The following is an 18463-nucleotide window of genomic DNA, read 5'->3' on the forward strand; positions in this document are numbered from 1 at the left end:
GCAATCGATTCATCGTAACATATTCGAGCGTCCGCCCAGGAATTGCGGCGTCAGCGCTTTGGTTCCGGAACTCCGGCATGCAGTTGAGATGTAGGGACTTAAATCTGGTTCGCGGTCACCATCAAACTGATATAGAAACCGGTACCTTTCATGTTCTCGGTCTTGCCTAGTGTCTTCTTAGGATGTTCACTGGAACATAACAACTCAATAAAATCAGCTAAGGAAAAAAATGGTATTTTGAAGCTCGTCCTCTAGTCTTTGTGCCTATTTGTGGGATGGGGAATGTACCAACTTAATGAAGATTTAAAAACAAAAACAATAAGTTGCTGGGAATGTTAGATTGAATATAATCAGTGTAGTGTCTTATTAGTTATCACTGACTCTTTAATACTATCGATTTTACTGCGAGATGGCCTGTAATCTTCATTTATGAATGCTTATTTCGCACTGATTCAACAACCCTGCAGGCCACCTTTTTGCATGACATTACAAGGTTCTAGGAACCTAGAGATGAAAAGATATGACCCCTACATTAAGGAAACTGGCGATCTAAAGGGCAGACAGACATGTCTAAATTATTGTGATAGTTTAGGAAACAGGCCCACTTGTACCATTTGCCAGGGTGAATCAGAAGAAGCCTCACCTAGAGTACAGGTGACGTAGAGTAGCAGCTCCTGAAATCTGTCCATCTGTCCCTGTCTCTCTATTGCCACTGAAATGTTTCTGGTTTAATCCCTTATCATCTTTCCACCTATTAAAGTAGCCCCCTAAGTGTTCTCCAGAGGAGAAACTCCAGATCTACCTTTAGGATGCTCCAATGATATCCATGTCTATAAGACCATATGGTCAAAACAAACAAACAAACAAACAAACAAAAAAATCACGAATATTAATTCTCAAGTCTATCTTCCATACTACCGAAAGTTATGTAAGAGACTTGAACAATGATGAGATTCTCCTGCTTTTCCATACAGTATTCACTCCAATTTTCTTAGCAAGGAATTTAAGGCCTTATGTAACATGACTTTGGCCTGCCTTTTCTGCCACCATTCACTCCATACTCCACTGGAGGATATACTATTCCTTGAGTATTCCATGAACTTCCACATCTTTAAAATGCAGCTCCAGTGACTCTAGTTCTTGAAGCCTCCCTCAGTCCACAGGCAATGTAAATTATATTCCCTCTTCAGAGCTCCAGTAGCCTTTGACTAAATTATATAAAAGAGCACTGTCACACTGTATTATCATTTTTAGTGCATAAAGTCATTATTACTCTGACTGGTGGTCCCTAGCGTCACTCTCTCCCACAAATCAACCAATTTATAACTATAAAAATTTAACAACAGCCAAGCTGGGGCTGCTGGAGCTCAGGGGAAGAGGAGGAGAGACCTACTGAGTTCATGAAGGGGGAGAAGCCTCGATGAAAGAAAGAAAAAATTGCTTAGAGCATTTTGGCTGCAGCCACTTTAAGGCTGGAACTGCTGAGCACATGGAGCAGATGCCAGCAGAAGCCGCAGCTGTGCCCTTCAAATCAAGTTGCCTGGAGGCAGCAGGGGAGAAGAGGGCCTTGGTGGCCCCCAGGACAGTAGGACTACTAATAGGGTTCCCGTGGACCCACGCAGGAGCAAGGAGCCAGAACAGCTGAAAAAGGGGAGCCATTCAGAGGCCAGTGAGTCATTGCAAGGGACCAGCACAGGACCCATTGCATGGGAAGTGTTTGGAGCACGTGCAGTGGGGGAGATGGGCCCACTGCGAGAACAGTGGGACACAGCAAGGACAGCTGATCTACACCCCTAATCAGCACAGGACCACTCAGAGGAGACTGGTCGGGAATGCAGAATAGCATGGGGTCCAATTGAATCGAAAGATTCAAGCCCAGATCAGAGTTTCTTGCACAACCCAAGAGCCAGAAGTACCTATAAGATCAGCCATTAAACCCTGAGCTGCACAAAACGTCTTCCCTTGGGAAATAGCAGCAAAGCAGCAATTTAACTCAACCACACAGCTCAAGTACTGGTTCCCACAGGAAGTTCCCCCATTTTAGAAGTAAGCAAAGGACAAAAAATTAGTTCTGGTCCAGGCACACTACCACCGCCTTGGGGCCCCACCTGGTGGCCTTGGGCATCAAGCAGGGGACTGGAGACCCTGCCCACACCCAGGCACAACTCCAGCACCTCAGGGTCCTGCCTGGGGACCCAGGGAATGGAGCCGGGGACTGGACTCCCCACCACAACCAGGTAAACGGCCAGCACCAAGGAGCATGCCAAAAACATCACCTCTATGTGGGTGGTCCACCACGGCCACCACAGTAACTACAGCTGCTGCAAAAGAGGTTAGATGTCACAACCACCACGCAGATGGTCCACCAGCCTCTAGAGTGCATTGACACAAGGAGAATCACTAGTAGAGATAAAGAAAAGAAGAGGGTGTCTTTCTCCACAAAGCCCATTCCAAAGTAGCAGAAGAAGCAGCTGCTCTATGATAATACTGGGAGACCTGAACACACCTTTCAGCATTGGACAGATCATCTAGGCAACAAATCCACAGATTAACCATTACTCTTTTAGAGGGAGAGAAGAAATCTAGGGTTATCAGTGGTGGGAGGGGGGAGGGAGAGGGGGATGGGGAGAGATTGGACAAGGGGCATAAAGAATAAGTACAATTTGTAACAATATACATGCTAATAATATTGATTTGATCCACATATGTCAACATTGAATCCCAAAAATATGTATAATCAATTATGATTCAACAACAACAAAAATAAAATAAACAAATAAACTAAAAAGGAGAGCAAATAAGGTTAGCCTGTTCTCTCACCATGTGATACACTGCATTGCTGTAGAGAGTCACCACCAAGAACAAGACCCTCACCAGATGAGCCTGCAGACCATGGACTTCCCAGCCTCCAAAACTATAAGAAATAAATTTTATTTCTTCATAAATTACTCAGTTTCAGGAATTCCATTATAAGCAAGAGAAATGGAGTAATACAATCAATCTTTCCATTCAATCTCATTTCTATGGCTAAAACTAGCATGGCTAAGAGTTGGCCTCTCAGATTCCAGTTCAGTCCAATTTGAAACCAGTTAAGTCCTTGATGTTATTCAGTGAGAAAATTAACTATTTCTCCCTTAATGCACATTTCCTTATGATAGTGATCATGAACATTCTAGCTTTAGAATTATTTCTGTATTTGCCTTATCACTTTTTATGGAATGTAAGCTATGGGATAAATGGGACCATGTCTAATACATTTCTGTTTTTCATGATTTCCTTCATAGTGTTAAACCATAATCCATAATTTTTTTGAAAACAAATGAAATGGCAAGAGCTTCCCATATCATGCTATACAGTGAAAAATCCTCCATTAGTGATTCCCAAACCAAACAAAAATCTGTTCTGCAACATTTTGGAGAGAATCAAAGGGATAACTATTCTGTACAAAAGTGTTAGAGGTCTCTTCTGTACAGACTAATGAAACCAAAAGGAATTCAAAGTCAACTGCAGTGTCTTGAAGTGCAGTATAACCTACATTACAACAAATTTCAACAGGTAGAGCAAAGTAGGAACTTTAACCTTCCATGGCCATGGGACTAAAATCCATCTGAAAGAATTCTGTTTAAATACAGTTGGCCTCCATATCCAAGGGTTCTGCCTTGGAATATTCAACCAACTGGGGATTGAAAATAAATGGGAAAAAAACAATGAAGTTTCCTGGAACCAATCCCCAGATTCTGAGAGATAATTATATCATCAATTAAGCTAACTAGGGCTTATTGGGTAGGTGGATGTGTGCTTTTGTGATATGTCAATGGTAAAACAGGATCTTATCTATTGAATATTATGTTTTTAAAAATTCCATAAGTTATATTCAGAAATATAAAGACAAATATTTAAATCTGAAGCAAGTAAAGCATATTTTGTGTTGTTTTAGGTGCTTGAATAATATCTGCTTTAAAAAAAAGATTAGTAAAATATCATTGTACTACACAAAGTTTCCTATAAAACAAAGTACAGTGCACATCCAATAAAACTAGAACTTGACACCTCAAAAATGAATCTACTTTGTAACCACTTCAAAATCAAATTAACACTATTTTGAATAACCACCAAATGAAGGAGGATATCAAAAGAGAAATTCTGCTACATGGCTATTAATAAAAAGAAAAAAAACTCATACAAAGTCCTATGACAGCACATGACTAAAAATAAATATCAAACTTGTGGGCAGGAAATGAAACCAAAAAACCAGAAAACCAAAAAAAAAAAAAAAAAAAAAAAGGCAAAAGAAAGCATAAAGAGGGAATTAAACAAAATAAAAGGTAAAAAAAGAAATAGAAAACAAAAAAAAAAGAGAGAAGAATGGATTATTAAAACCAAAAGCTAGTCATTTGGGAGAATCAACGAATAGATTAGGGGAAAAAAATTTTAATGTTAGGAATGAGATAGATAATAAAAACAGATATATAAGAAAGTTAAAAGGATTACATGAGAATTTCATGTTCTAATCTACTACAATAAATTGAACAGCTGGAGAAATTGGTGTTTTTTGTGATAAAACATAATCACTTAAAAGTCATATATACCAATTACTAAGAAATTTGGAAATTTAACATTAAAAAAGGACTAGACACTAGGCTGTAAACAGAGGAGGAAAATTTTGTCTTAATTGAACCAAACCGTGACTATCTTTCAAAAGTCTAGTGAAAAACTTTTTTTCCCCAGGGGAACAGACACTACAAGGTTTAATGACAGTGGAAATAGAATATATTTTATTTCTCAACATCCATCACAACACAAAATTCTCTTGGAAAGACACTTTATGATCATGTACTCATTGTCTAAAAGAACTTAACTCTACTTAACACATCCCCAGAAATGCCAGATTTATGTAAAGTCTAAAATAAATTTCCCAACTTCCTAAAATAATGCTGAGGTAAATAAAAGCTTTTTATATTTTCACTGTTTCACCAATCTGACATTCACTTTGTTCTAGCCAAGACAAGCATTAAATGACCCCTACAGTGATGCTGTTAAATTTCCTCATACAGGTACTTGTACTACAGTATCCCCTTCCCACCAGAGCCAAAATACTTGTTTCATACATCTTCCATTCCCATGAGAAATTTTATTTCTTTTCTATTAAAATTTTCATGGGGGTTATTATATAGGTATTTTTACTGGTACCTTCATGAAATTTACCATTTTAGGGATTCAAAAGCTTTCTTCCTCTGACTCTATGTATGATCTAGAAGCTGAAATCAAAGACTTACTTTGCTAGTCGTATGAAGGTTTCGGAAAGCATTCAGGTTCTTACGGCCTGTCCTTTATGTCCTCTGTGGATGCAAAACTCTTTACTTTATATATGTCGAGTGTCCTTCAGAAAAAATTATCTACCTTACAGAGTTAATGCCCAGGGAAAATTTAGAAATTCAAGAGGAAGGATTGCAGACTAGAGCAATAATGAGGGAAAAAAGCAAATTTGAAAATGAAAGTAAGTAGTTGGTATTAGGATGGGCTTGTTGATGGTGAAGCTAGAGGTGAAAGTGTTAATTTGTGGAGGATTCTGCAGAGAGGCACATTGGGCTGTGGGGAGAAGCTTCCTGAAGTGTGACCAGGAAAGGGCCAGAAGGATGAATCTGGGGAAGGTGCCCTCAGAACCAGACAAGCTTGAAAAGAGAGAAGTCTTCACTGAGGAAATGACAGTATGTTGGGAATTTAGCCAGAGTATTGGTGAGAAAGAAAATATACACACTTTAGTTTGTGAGAAAGCCCTGAGGTGAGGAGTCTGGCATTTTTGAGTAACTGAAAGGCCAAAAGAGGATAGGGAACACAGATAGGTAGAGCAAGGAATTAAATAAGTTTGGAGAAGTAGGCAGGAACTAAATCATGCAGTACCTGATAGGTTAAGCCAAGTGTATTAGCCCGTTTTGTGTTGCTATAACAGAAATATCTGAGACTGGGTAATTTATAAGGAAAAGAGGTTTATTTGGCTTACAATTCTGGGACAGCTGCATCTGGCACAGGCCTCAGGCTGCTTCTACTCATGGCGGAAAGCAGCAGGTACAAGTAGATCACGTGGTGAAAGGAAGCAAGAGAGAGGAAGCAAGAGAGAGGGAGAGGAGGTGCCAGGGTCCTACAAACAACCAGCTCTCGTGGGAACTAAGAGTGAGAACTCACTCATTACTCCCCCCACCTAGGGAGAGCATTAATCTATTCATGAGGGATCCACCCTCATGACTCAGTTTCCAACACTGCCACACTGGGGATCAAATTTCCACATGAATTTTGGAGGGAGCAACACATCCACATTCCATCACCTAGTATTTTAGACTGAATCCTAAGAGCAACGGGAAACTTTTAGAGGATTTTTAAGCAGGGGAGACATGATTGAACCTATGTTTTACTAGGTTCTTTTCAGATAGTTTCTGGAGAAAAATTGAAGGGGACCTAGTGAATAGTGAAGAGGGCAGTTTGGAAGCTAATGCAATGGACCAAGTGAAATTAGATGGGGGTTCAGATTAGGATTCAAGGAACAATGTAAGCAGTTGGTAATAGTGGGAGACAGAATTAAATGCTTAAAGCAAACAGGCCATAGAATTAACAGGCTCAAGGACTACTGGGTACCCACAGTCATACGATGTGGCTAGAGACACCAGTACAGATCAATAGCCTTTGCTTTAGAAATAGGTGCTGTCCAGCAAAGCCGGTTTAAAACATGTTTTCTATAGAGTGCTTCCTAATTAACCACTGACGTCATGTACAAAGTTTGAAATGCAGCTCCACTGTAGTTGAGGATAGATGAAATTTGTGATATGAAAGAATCACTCCCCATTAACTGCTTGGGGCCCTGGCAGGTAATTTTGCCAACCCTAGCATGCAGTGCTAGGAGGTAGCCATTATTTTAACTAATTTATTATGGGCTAGGAAATCAAGCTTTTTAGAAAGGTATATAAAACAAAATGAAGGATTTTTTTTGTGTGCACAGATTTGGTGATACCTGTTTTGGTTGCTTGGGCTTTTCATTTCTGTTGTTGTTTTGCTTTCTTTCTTGTTCTTCGCTGTTTTCTAGATAGTTCAGATTACCTTTGGATATCTCAGTCATTTCGGAGTAAAGCAGAAATAGAGGAACAATAGTAGCGGTAGTGTATGAGCCATGTTTTTTATTTTCTGTATGCTGATGCTTTGACATCTGGGGCATTGCTGACCCTGGAGGGATTGTCTTTCCCAGGGTTAGCCAATTCTTAGAGATAGTAAACAACTCACCCACGAGTGTACTTTTCAAATACATACCAACCAATCCAGAGCCCACATCCAAATCACCTCCTTTACCAAACTCCAGGCCATTATCCACCTTCCCTAATCACCCCAGGGCCAACTAACTGACATCTAGGGACATCCCCTATGCCACAGAGCCCACTGAAATTACTCAAACCAGCCAATTCTAAACCTGCATACCCTGCTTCACCTGTTCCTTCCCATGGAAGCCACAATAAAGGCTCTTGTCCAGAGTTCCTCCCTCTTTCTCTGCCTCCTGACCAACCCTGGTGCTTCCCTGTGTAGCCCCCTATGGCAGAATGTGCCCCCTTCTCTTGGGAACTGTAACAAACTATCTTTTCAATGGCAATCATTTCCTGATCTTTTGGCCTTATTATACCTGAAATTTTCTATTAATACACAATATTAAGGCAGGTAGGACAAAACTAACAATACTTACTCATTCCCTATCTTCCATTTGCACCTGGAGACACTTTTGCAAATATTACCAAATAATTTTCCCATGAATAAGTTATTCTTCTATATACATTATTTTCCTCTTAAATCCAAAAGGCTAAGGTAACGTGGTAGAGTAGAAAAAGCACAAAAAAAGTTCTGGTTCTGGCTTCACATCTTGACTCTTTTAAAACCTAATGTTAACTAGGGACAGTAACTTTACATCTCTAAAGTTCTATTTTTCTATCTTTAAATTGGGAGAAATAATTTTGATCTAATAGGCTTATTTTGAGTGTTAAATGAAATAACTTCTATAAAGTGAGTTCTCAATATAGCTGGTATTTTTATGTGAATCCTTGAATCTGGAACGTTGTCCTGGCCATGATGGGTGCTCAATCAAGTCTGACAATGGTCACCGTTCAACTCATTTCCAAAATTACACCAGAAGAAATTTCTGAAGGACTTTCCCTGGCTTCTCTTTCTTGAAGGAGATTTTTTTTTTTTTTCAGATTCCTAGGAAATGTGGCAATGCTCTTCAATTTTGGACTCAAAGGGGTCAACATTTGGGAGCTTTCTCTTCTAACGGTCAATTTCAACCTGCAATAGTCTATGCCAGTGGTCCTCAAACTATAGTCTGGCAGGACCTCCTAGTTTTGTAAATAAAGTTTTACTGGAATACAGTCACACCCCGTTACTTATATATTGTCCATGGCTGCTTTCACACTACCACTGCAAAGACATAAGGCCTGCAAACCTAAAACATTTACTATCTGTCCTTTAAGAAAAAGTTTGCTGACTCCAGGCCTTTGTTGCCTGAGGTCTGGTTTATTACTGGGGTGGATTTAAAATGCCCACAGTCTCTACACTACTCCCATCAAGAGGTAGAGTTGAAGTCTCCTTTCACAGTGACTACAGGCTTGGCCATGACTTGCACTGGCCAATGAGACATTAGCAAATGTGATGTCCACATTGGGGCTTGCCTTCTTGGAAGGCTTCCTTGAGATCCCCAGTGCTGGGAAGAAGCTCAATCTCGTCTACTGGAAGATGAGAGGTCATGTGGAGAAGAACGAAGGCATCCCAGTCAACAGCCAGCACCAACTGCCAGACATGTGAGAGAAACCGTCTTAGACTATCCACCTCGCTCAGCCATCAGACAACTATAGCTGCATGAATGACCCAGGTGATATCAGCAGAAGAAACATTCAATCCACTAACAGAATCTTTAAAACATTTTTAAAAATATTGTTTTAAGCCACTTAGTTCTGCAGTGGTTTGTTACGTAATTAATAACTGGCATACCTTTGCTCATCAAGGAAGCAAACGGCCATTCTATATACACCACAGTTATAGACTAGCAATTTGACTCCAGGTCTAAACATTGCTTAAGCTGTGTGACAGAGCAATGATGACCAATGTAAACTGACTTTTCTCTTCATATCAAACTTATATACAAACTTAGGCTAAAGGTCAATATTCAGTTCTTATTCATCCTGTGGCACAAACCCATTTCTGCCTTCTATGTATCTTATAAGGCTTTGGGGGATAAAGGGGATACAAGTAAGATGGTAAATGTTTGCCATTGCTTTCAAACATTGTACATATTGAATGTACTGCTATTGTTATAGAACATTTAACTTAGTGAAGTCAATTTCCTATTAACCACAATGGAAGGCGGTGACAACATGGTTGAATCAAATTAAGTAAACTTTAATTTTCTGTAATGGTGGAAGTAGACTCCTCATTGGCTTGAAGTAAATTACCAGGACTGGCACTGACTAGCTATACATCTTGAGCAAGTTTTTAACTTCTTTAAGCATCAAGTTACCTCATCTACAAAAATGGGAATATTGACACTGCCTTGCATAGCTGTGAGAACTTGACATTAGTTGCACAAAAAGGTGGCCCAATGCAGTGCCTGGCACCATGCAGAAGAGAGACAGGATAGTGTTATGGTGGTGCGTGCAGGTTCTGAAGCCAGACTGCCTGGGTCTAAATGTCAGCTCTGGCACTTAACACTGTGTAACTTGGGCTAGTTACTTAACCTCTTTATGTCTCCCTGATCTCATCTATAAAATGGGGATGACAACCATAGTTATCTTAGAGTTGTTGTGTGGCTTAAATGAATACAAAGGGCTTAGAACAGTAGCTGAGATATTGATAAGAGCTCAATAATTGTCAGTCCGTTATTATTAGCAGTACATGAGTGTCCTGTTCCTTTTCACGTATGTGAAAGCTAAGCCTCGAATTGATAATTTAGATTTCTTTCCTTTTCGTTGTTCTATCAGGGATTTTACTGTAAGAAGGTGGCAGAAAAATAAGGATAGGGCCGAGCCCGTGGCGCACTCGGTAGGGTGCTGCGCTGGGAGCGCGGCGACGCTCCCGCCGCGGGTTCGGATCCTATATAGGAATGACTGGTGCACTCACTGGCTGAGTGCCGGTCACGAAAAAAATGACAAAAAAAAAAAAAAGAAAAGAAAAATAAGGATATACTTAATCAACAGTCTATAAAATAAGGTGAAAAAGAGATTGTAAAGATTCAATGACAAATTTAACAAGCTTTTATTGAATGTCAATACTGGGTAGGCATAGTTAGACCCACTCTCATTTACTGTATCTGTTATGAAATAGCAAAGCTTGAGAGAGATTATCATGGATCTTGATGGACTCATTAGCATATTCAATCTGAAGTAATATTCCCTAGATAATATGGTTTTATGTCCACATTTCTTCCAAATTCTTATAGGGCACCTATTTGATCTGAGAAATGGACTGCTGTTTCCACCCAGGGATGCAATGTAACATTAAAAGCAAAGCAGAAAGAAAGCAAAACAAAATAAGGTTCATAAGGAAAATACCTTATAAGAATAACATGGCCTGGAGGTAAATTCACATATATTCAGGAATAAGAAACCCATATTCAAATCAGCATTTCAGATATGGGATTCAATTCTGAGTCTTCACATGCAAATCTGCAAACTAGGAAGAAGAATCATACCATTTTCCTGTGGTCAATAAATTTAATGACTACAGCAAATACAAAGTTCTTTTGTAAATGACTCTGTGAGTTAATGATTGACTTACATTTGAAAAAATACTTCAGCTTTCTCCCCTTCCCTTTTTCCCTGCCCCCCCCAAAAAAAACATTAACAGGAAATCTTTTAGAATCTTTTAGTATCACCAAGTGCATCAAGTAAGCAAACCAAGTGCTTTGTGATCTATATATAAATATCAACATCATACAAGTCCACACCAGTTAAGAATCTGATTCCGAACAGAACAGAATTCCTTAAAATACTGTCTTTCTTTTGATCATAATTGTACTTTTGGATGTGTGCTGGTCTCAAAAGATATGCAGTTAAAAGAGGAACAGTAAAAGGGGCTTACCCCAGGATAGCAGCAACTCCAACTCTAAAGCTATTAAAAGTAAGAGGTACAGAGCTTCGAAACTCAATAGTCCACTTCTAGGTGATGTTATTAAAATAAGATCACCTACATATATTCTCCCACTTTCAGATGCTGAGCTGTTTCATCTTTGAGTAACTATATTTTAGTTACCTTTGTATCTTCAGCATCTAGCATATTGTAGACACTCATTAGCTATTTGCTAAATGAAGTATAAAACCCTCATCTGTCCAAAGATAAATTTCCACCAAAGTTGACAAGAATAAAATCTTTATTGGCTCTACATGAGACTACACGAACCCCACTTTCCCACATACTTGACAGCCTATAGTTCCTTATGTTGTTTCATTTCTTTAAATATATTTTAAAACTGCTTATTTACACAATAAAAACAACATCCACCATCAAAAAACATGTCTCTAGTTTAGAACTATAGGAATTAATCTCAGAATTCCTCTGATTGGATTTGACATTAGGTCTCAGATTGTTCTGTGGAATCTCCCAATTCCAATAATGATGCTTGCAATACCCTTCAGCAGTCAATCAGTTCTTCTGGTCTTTATTCAAGGCTCAAAGAAAGAAGACGGAAGTAGACTGAGATAAAAAAAAATTTTGCATGTATTCATGTAGTGGATACATTCAAGACATAAATATGAGACAGAAAGGGAACCTCTGCCACAGACTAAATTTGATCATGAAAGCTCACCTCTCCGGAGGAGCCTTGATTTTCTCATTTCTAAGACAGACTCATCCTATAATCTTTCTGGTTCCCTTTTAGCTTCAACATTCTATGATTTGGTCCTAATGTAATCGATGCACAAACTGAAACACTCACTAATCATACATTTTGCTGGAGATTGATGTCCGTAGCAAATCAGGAGTGAAAGAATGTTGCACTTCTTATTTCATATCTACACTTGGGGCAGAAGCTGAGAGGTGGGCTCTGAAAAGGCCCAGGTGAAGTTCATTTATTTGGCTGAAGCAATGTCTGTATGTAATTTAATAACTTAAATAGAGTTGAGGTTTAAATGCCACAGAATATTTTCAACTAAGGCTGCACACTGGAGTCACCTGATGAACTTTATTTTACAGCTGCCTAAGTCCCACCCCCAGAGATTCCTATTTAATTGGTTTGAGGTGCAGCCTGGACATTAGAGAGAAGGGAACAACTATTGGCACAGAGAGTAAATCTTAAACAATTGTGTAAATCAGAGTCACCTGGAGGGACTGGGTGCCATGCTCAGAGTTTCTGATTCAATAGGTCTGGGATGAAGCCCCCAAATTTGGTTTTCTAACAAGTTCCCAGGTAATACTCATGTTTTTGTCCAGAGATCTCACTTTAAGAACCACTGCCAGTGAAGAAATATTATCGATGCTGGCACCTGAATCTGAATTTCAGTCCTGATCCTATTATTACCACCTATGTAACCTTAATTTATTCTTTCATCTTTAGTCTCTTTATAACAACACTCAGATCTCAGAGTTGTGAGGCATGAACAAATAGTGTACACTCAATCAGGGTTTGGTACAGTCCCTGGCACAGAATGCAATAATAAATACAAACTTCCCTTTTCCACTATACATGACTAGATGGTGCAATTAAGTTAAATTCATAGTAAAGAAGTTGAAACTTTGCAGGAAAAGAAAATAGAGACAATTGAAGTAAACAATATCTTATTAGAATTATATATATAATAAAGAATGATAGAGAAATGTTTTAAGTAGAGTGCCTTAAAAATGCCTTCATTCAATTTGCAGAACTTTGAACATAATAATTTAGGTGGTAATAACATTAGATACAATCTATAAAGTGGTAGGAATGAATATTGGATTCAATCTATAAAGAGCATGAATTTTTTACAACATATAATGGATTCTGATACCTCATCTATAACTTATTTTCCACAGAATCAGAAAAATGTAATTGAATAGCATACCTGCCTAAAACTTTATATATTGGTCTTCAAATGCTGTTTAATTTCTGAGAAAACCTGAATTATGAAAGTGCATCAGAATTCCTATTATCAACCAAAGCAAAACTTCTACCAATGATGTGATAGGTTTATTTATTTTTTTTATTTACACATACCAGTGAACAAAAAACTAAATAGCTTTCTTTCTTGCTTGCCATTTGCTTCACTTTGTATGTCTCAAAGTCCTCTCAGGAGTTAATGTCCAAGCCCTGAGGAGAATCCTGGGTGATAAGCAGACCCACTGCAGAATCTCTGCAGGTGTCTTCAGATATAGGGAGGGCACTACAGGTTGCTGCCTCCATTGTGGGGCTACTTGATGTGAGAACTGGAACACTGTCAGTGTTTCTCTGCAGAACCTACAATGAGTCCAGTTGTCTAAGTGAATCTCAAAGAAACTGATTAGTTCAGGCTGAAAGGCATAAGTTATATCACGATTATCTAAAGCATGTTTTTCTCTGTACCAACAGTTGACCCAGAGGCAAGTTCTTTCTGAACCTTTTATTTTTTAAAAGGCTTCCTTTTCCAATCTAGCCTGATGCCATATATGTGACAGCTTTCTACCTCTGAATTTCTTTTTAAAAAAAAGTGATGGTTGTCTGCATATCTTCTTTGTTGCTGCATGTTCTGCATAATACTATTTCTTTTATTATTGTTTTTTAATTATTACTTAACCTGATGATGTACTTTTAACTTTTCACCCTTTTATGAATTCTCTTAAATAGACTGAGATCCTCAAGAGTTCTTCCTCTATGAGTTCCCTTCCTCCATGGAACTTTCTCAAGTGCCCCAATTCTCAGTAACTTTTCTCTTTTGCTGTCTGCAATATAAACTTGACACCGACTTAACATTGCCCAGCCTACGTGGCTAATTCCATTTTAAGTATTCTCTTCTCAACTGGAACTAAAAGCCCTTTAGGATAGAGGGTATGCATTTTACTTCTTTTTAAAAGGATCTTAACAAAGCTGATGTTCAATCAACATTTGTTAAATGATTACTAGACTGTCATTCTAAAAATTCGGTACAATTGATTGCCTGAGGGAAAGTGCACATAATATTGCTGTCAAAATTAGATAAGGCCTACAGCCTGGCCAGTAGATTTGGAGAATGCAAATGATTTTCTTAAAGCTAGAAAATTAGCCTTGGTTCAGCTATCCTTAGTGCTTTAAAACCAACCTTAAATACCACATGAACAGAATGGTTCCCACCTTATCAATATCCCTAGTTTTCCCTAGCGTCCATTCATCCATATCCTTCTCTCAGGCTTTCCCCATGAAACACCTTCCAAATTTCCCTACCTTGTAAAACAACAACAAAAAAACCCCTCTTTTTCCCCCTGCAAAATGGTCTATTAATTAAAAGTCTTAATCAGTATTTAGAGCCTTTCAAAAAAATGAGTAATCCAGGCCCTCTCAACTAAATCAGAAGCAGAGGTGATTTCGTGACCAACCTGCCAGGGAGGCAGTTCCTTCTCAGGTTTTGCCTGTTACTAGAAACCAGACTGGTAGATAGCCTGAGAAGGTTTAGGTGCCACCTTGTAGGCACTATCTTTTGTCCCTTTACAGTTTTCTCACTGGGTTGATTTAGCTCCACCAGTATAGATCTGACCACAACCATTTCAGCTGATCCTTTACAGGACTGAGAGTTACCAAAAAAGTCACTAGAGTACCCAGAGATTGGTAAGATTTATCTTTATACCTCAAAAGTTTTTTGAGCAGATTGACTTGAGCAGAGGTGGATTATGGCAATTTACCTCAACTTTACCATAGCTATTGTGAGAAGAAATATTGTTCTAAGATTTTCAATTAGTTGCTTCAGTCACTTTTTTAATGATTCAGATAGAACATGTTCTTTTAAGGCTCACTCCCTTGTTCCTATTATATATGCTCCATAATCACCTCTCCAAATTCTTCAGTTAAGATCATCCCTTAGATCAGAAACCTAGAAACCACAGAGTGATTCTTTCACCTCTTTAATTCTCTATAAGGCATCACCAATATACTATTTTATATGCATATGTATGTGTGTATGTGTATTTGCTTTTTAAAAAAAGTAAAAATGCTCTTCTCATTGTCCTTTGTCCAATATAGGCACCTAGGTATGTAGTCAGAAATTAAATAAGGCCACAAAAACTTCCCAAGGAAGTTCATTAAAAAGAAAAATCCTCTCTTCCTCTCATTTCACACAGCTGGTCTTTAAGGCATGCCAGCTAAGAAAAAAGTATCACCCATGGTGACAGGAAGACTGGACCTTTCCCTCTTTGGGTGGTAGCTGAATTTCTATTGGCAGTCCTAGTAAAATATATAACTCCTCATTTGTTCTAAGTAAGTCTTTTCTTCAGCTTTCCTTCAAACAATACTTTTACTCTCCCATTAGAATATGAAGATTTGGAGACTGAATAACAAGATGGGTATCAGTCACTTTAAATCATGTGTTGGCTACACAGAGAGAGGAAAAGATATGGGAGAATGGCAGGGAAGGAGGGTGAGGAAATTTGTCTTCACTGGGAGCATGGGAAGAAACAAGCTTTTCAAAGTTGTTGCCGGTATCTCATGAAGGCCCAGGCTGCCACCATGGTGAGGGCAAACACTGGCACAAGCACCGTAGCTATAGGAATACCACTTGGCTCTCCTTCACTTCGATGTCCTATAGGTCCATTCTGCACCTGTAACTGGAAGGGGAAGAAAAATGTTAACTCTAGTGACTAATGTGCATTTATCACAATCAAAATGTCCAGGTAGACACATCAGCTGGGTCTATAGTCTCTAGACCACCTAAAGCTGTAAACCTCAAGCTCTATCTAGCAGAAGACGTACTCTTCTTGTCCTAAACTGATGCACCAGTGTCACAGGTTCTTTGGAAAGAAAACAGACCTGATGAGAAGGCATTTAACCTTTCTGTGCTACTGACCTAAAGGGACCCCGGAGGGTAAGACAGATAACTTCTTTGTATTTCTGTACTGCCACCACCTCTCTATATGTATAACATATCAGAAAAATGAAGATATGAGTTAAAACCTATTGATCCTATGGGGAAGCTAGTGGGGGATGGGGAGGAGGGCATCTTTCTGAAAATGCTTACTTACAAAGATTATCAGTCATCAGAATGCAGTAAGAGCATATCTGAGCAATGTCAACACGTGCAATGCTATCACTTGGAAATGCTTTCCAATTCACAGAAGGCACCCACTCCCTCCTAAGATAGGGTCTTGTCCTTCATCCCCTAGTTTGTAATACCACAGAGATAAAGGTGAAACCTATATGGAAGAGAGGTCCTCAGAGTAAAAAAGTAAAAAGAAATTATATCCTAGTGGTTATAATTTTCTATTGCTTAAGTATTTCTTTTTGAGGCTGGATGGTCTTTCTTAACTTCAGTCATTTTTTTCAGGATGGCTCTTCTTAATATCAACTCTTAATGGTTAATTTGCAAAAATTATGGTGCCACATTGTTTCAGTTAGATTTAACTTTCTCATTACAATCCATGAAACCCTGACCCCTCCATCTGAAAGGCAAGGCTGCATGAACTACCTTTTATACCCTCTAGTCCACCTCTTCATCTCTTACTCATTTCCTAATGAGATATCTGAGAGGGTACGCTCAATAGAAAGACAGTTTTTAGGGCTAGGTCAATTTCCTGACCAGAAAGTCTGTTTTATTAGGAGTTATTATTTATGGATGTTTCCTAAAAGGTGAACATTAAAATCACTTCCCACATACCTTCAAAAAGAACTCTAATCATATCTGAAGTGTATGCCTATATTTACTTGCCTTTATTTACTGCATAAATTCTCTTATGCTTTAGAAATACAGAAGAGCCAAGGCAGAAGCAGCCAATGACCAATACTGGCTCGGATGTACCTGTTTTCTAATCCATCACACCCAGATTCTGCTTATAACATTGGCTGTTTTCTCAGATATCTTTCAGGTTTTGCCTTCTCCACTTTTTTTTACTAGCTCCTCTCAATCTTCTTCAGCCTTTGAATCCTCACTCCGCCACTGGGTGAGGCAGAGTGCACCAATTTAAGGAGCAACTTTAAAGGCACATTGAACCTGTGCTGTGATTACACTTAGAAATCCTTAGTGCTAAGGGAGGAATTACTTCTACCCAGGCTTCCCTTCCCATCATCCAAATTATAAAACACTAGGAAATAAAAATCAGATGCAGGGATAGGTACTGCACTGACTGAATTCTGAATTCCATTGCCATTTTCCTGCAGCTCCCCTTTGAGCACGAGAGCTTTGGCCAAAAGGGTCACCAAGCTGACATGAGACGGGTTCATGGCAGTGACAGAGAAAAGCATATAGTGAATACCAGAAAACCTACATCTTTGTAGTTAGTTTTATAAATTGGTTTTATGAGTAAGAGTCTTCAAGAGTAGACATATTGTTCCTTTCCTACCAAAAAGTAAAATTGATACTAGGTTCTTTTCCCTTTTTATTTTGTTGTCAAGCTCTATCTTTAAGGCATATACCTTGAAGCTAGGACCTGTGTTGCACTGTGAATTTCCTTTCACGATAAGCGGAAATACCAGAGGACCGCCACCTGTGCCAGATAAGCTCTTTAAAGAAGAGAGAGTAAAAGAAAAAAAGAAAAACTACTGAAGATTACACCCACAGAGTTATTCACAAGAATGGTGCAAATGCCTGGTGCCGGGTGTCTAGCTGCAAGTGACACCTACCCTGTGCTGCACTCTCAGGGACACAGCATAGCCTGCATTACGAAAGAGGTCTACAGCATCCTGGTGCAGCAAGTTCTTTAGGTCTTGACCATTTACCTGCCAAAAACAGTAAGAAAGAGTAGTAAGAGAAGCAAAAGACTAACTCTCATAAGTCAACAATTTACTTTCTCATGGCCTTTAAAAAACAAACTTTATATTACTAATCCTTGACATTGCCAGCTTCAACTCTAGAAATGTCTCTATGAAACTCTCCCACAACTTATTCTGACATGGTATAAATAGCCCATTCTGTTGGGTTTGTTCTATTGTGAACAATTTCCCTTGATTTCATGAATATTCCTATCCTCCTCAAATTTGCTAAAAACTGTATTTCTGTGACGGTCAACCCTTAAAAAATACTTCAGTGTAGGTCAATCCTACCACTCACAGGTAAGAGATATTAAGGAATACTGGTATTAATATGTTTTGGTGTTAGGAGTGACACTGGCACAGGTGATCTCTATCTTATGCTGCACTCAGTGACACATCACAGGCTCATGTATAAAAGATGAGTAATCTTGCATAAAAGTCAATGTCACCATCGGCAGCAAAAGCAGCAAGAACATCTATTTATTTTAATAGGTTCTGTGCTACACATATATTACCTAATTTAATTCTCACAATAACCCCATGAAGTAGACGCTATTTTTTATCGTT

General features: G+C 38.8%; 1 protein-coding gene across 1 annotated transcript in view; it reads right to left on the minus strand.

The window, feature by feature from the left end:
* Positions 1–11371: 11371 nt before the first annotated feature.
* SYNJ2BP (synaptojanin 2 binding protein) overlaps positions 11372–18463 on the minus strand; it is a 44562-nt gene continuing 37470 nt past the window's right edge. The window contains exons 3-4 of the mRNA XM_063092161.1: positions 17768–17863; positions 11372–15759 (exon numbers count right to left, since the gene is read on the minus strand). Coding sequence (XP_062948231.1) covers positions 15619–15759; positions 17768–17863 — 237 coding nt within the window. The 3' untranslated portion in view covers positions 11372–15618. The remainder of the gene's footprint in view (positions 15760–17767; positions 17864–18463) is intronic.

This window comes from Cynocephalus volans, chromosome 3 (genome assembly GCF_027409185.1).
Source record: "Cynocephalus volans isolate mCynVol1 chromosome 3, mCynVol1.pri, whole genome shotgun sequence".
Classification (NCBI taxonomy): domain Eukaryota; kingdom Metazoa; phylum Chordata; class Mammalia; order Dermoptera; family Cynocephalidae; genus Cynocephalus; species Cynocephalus volans.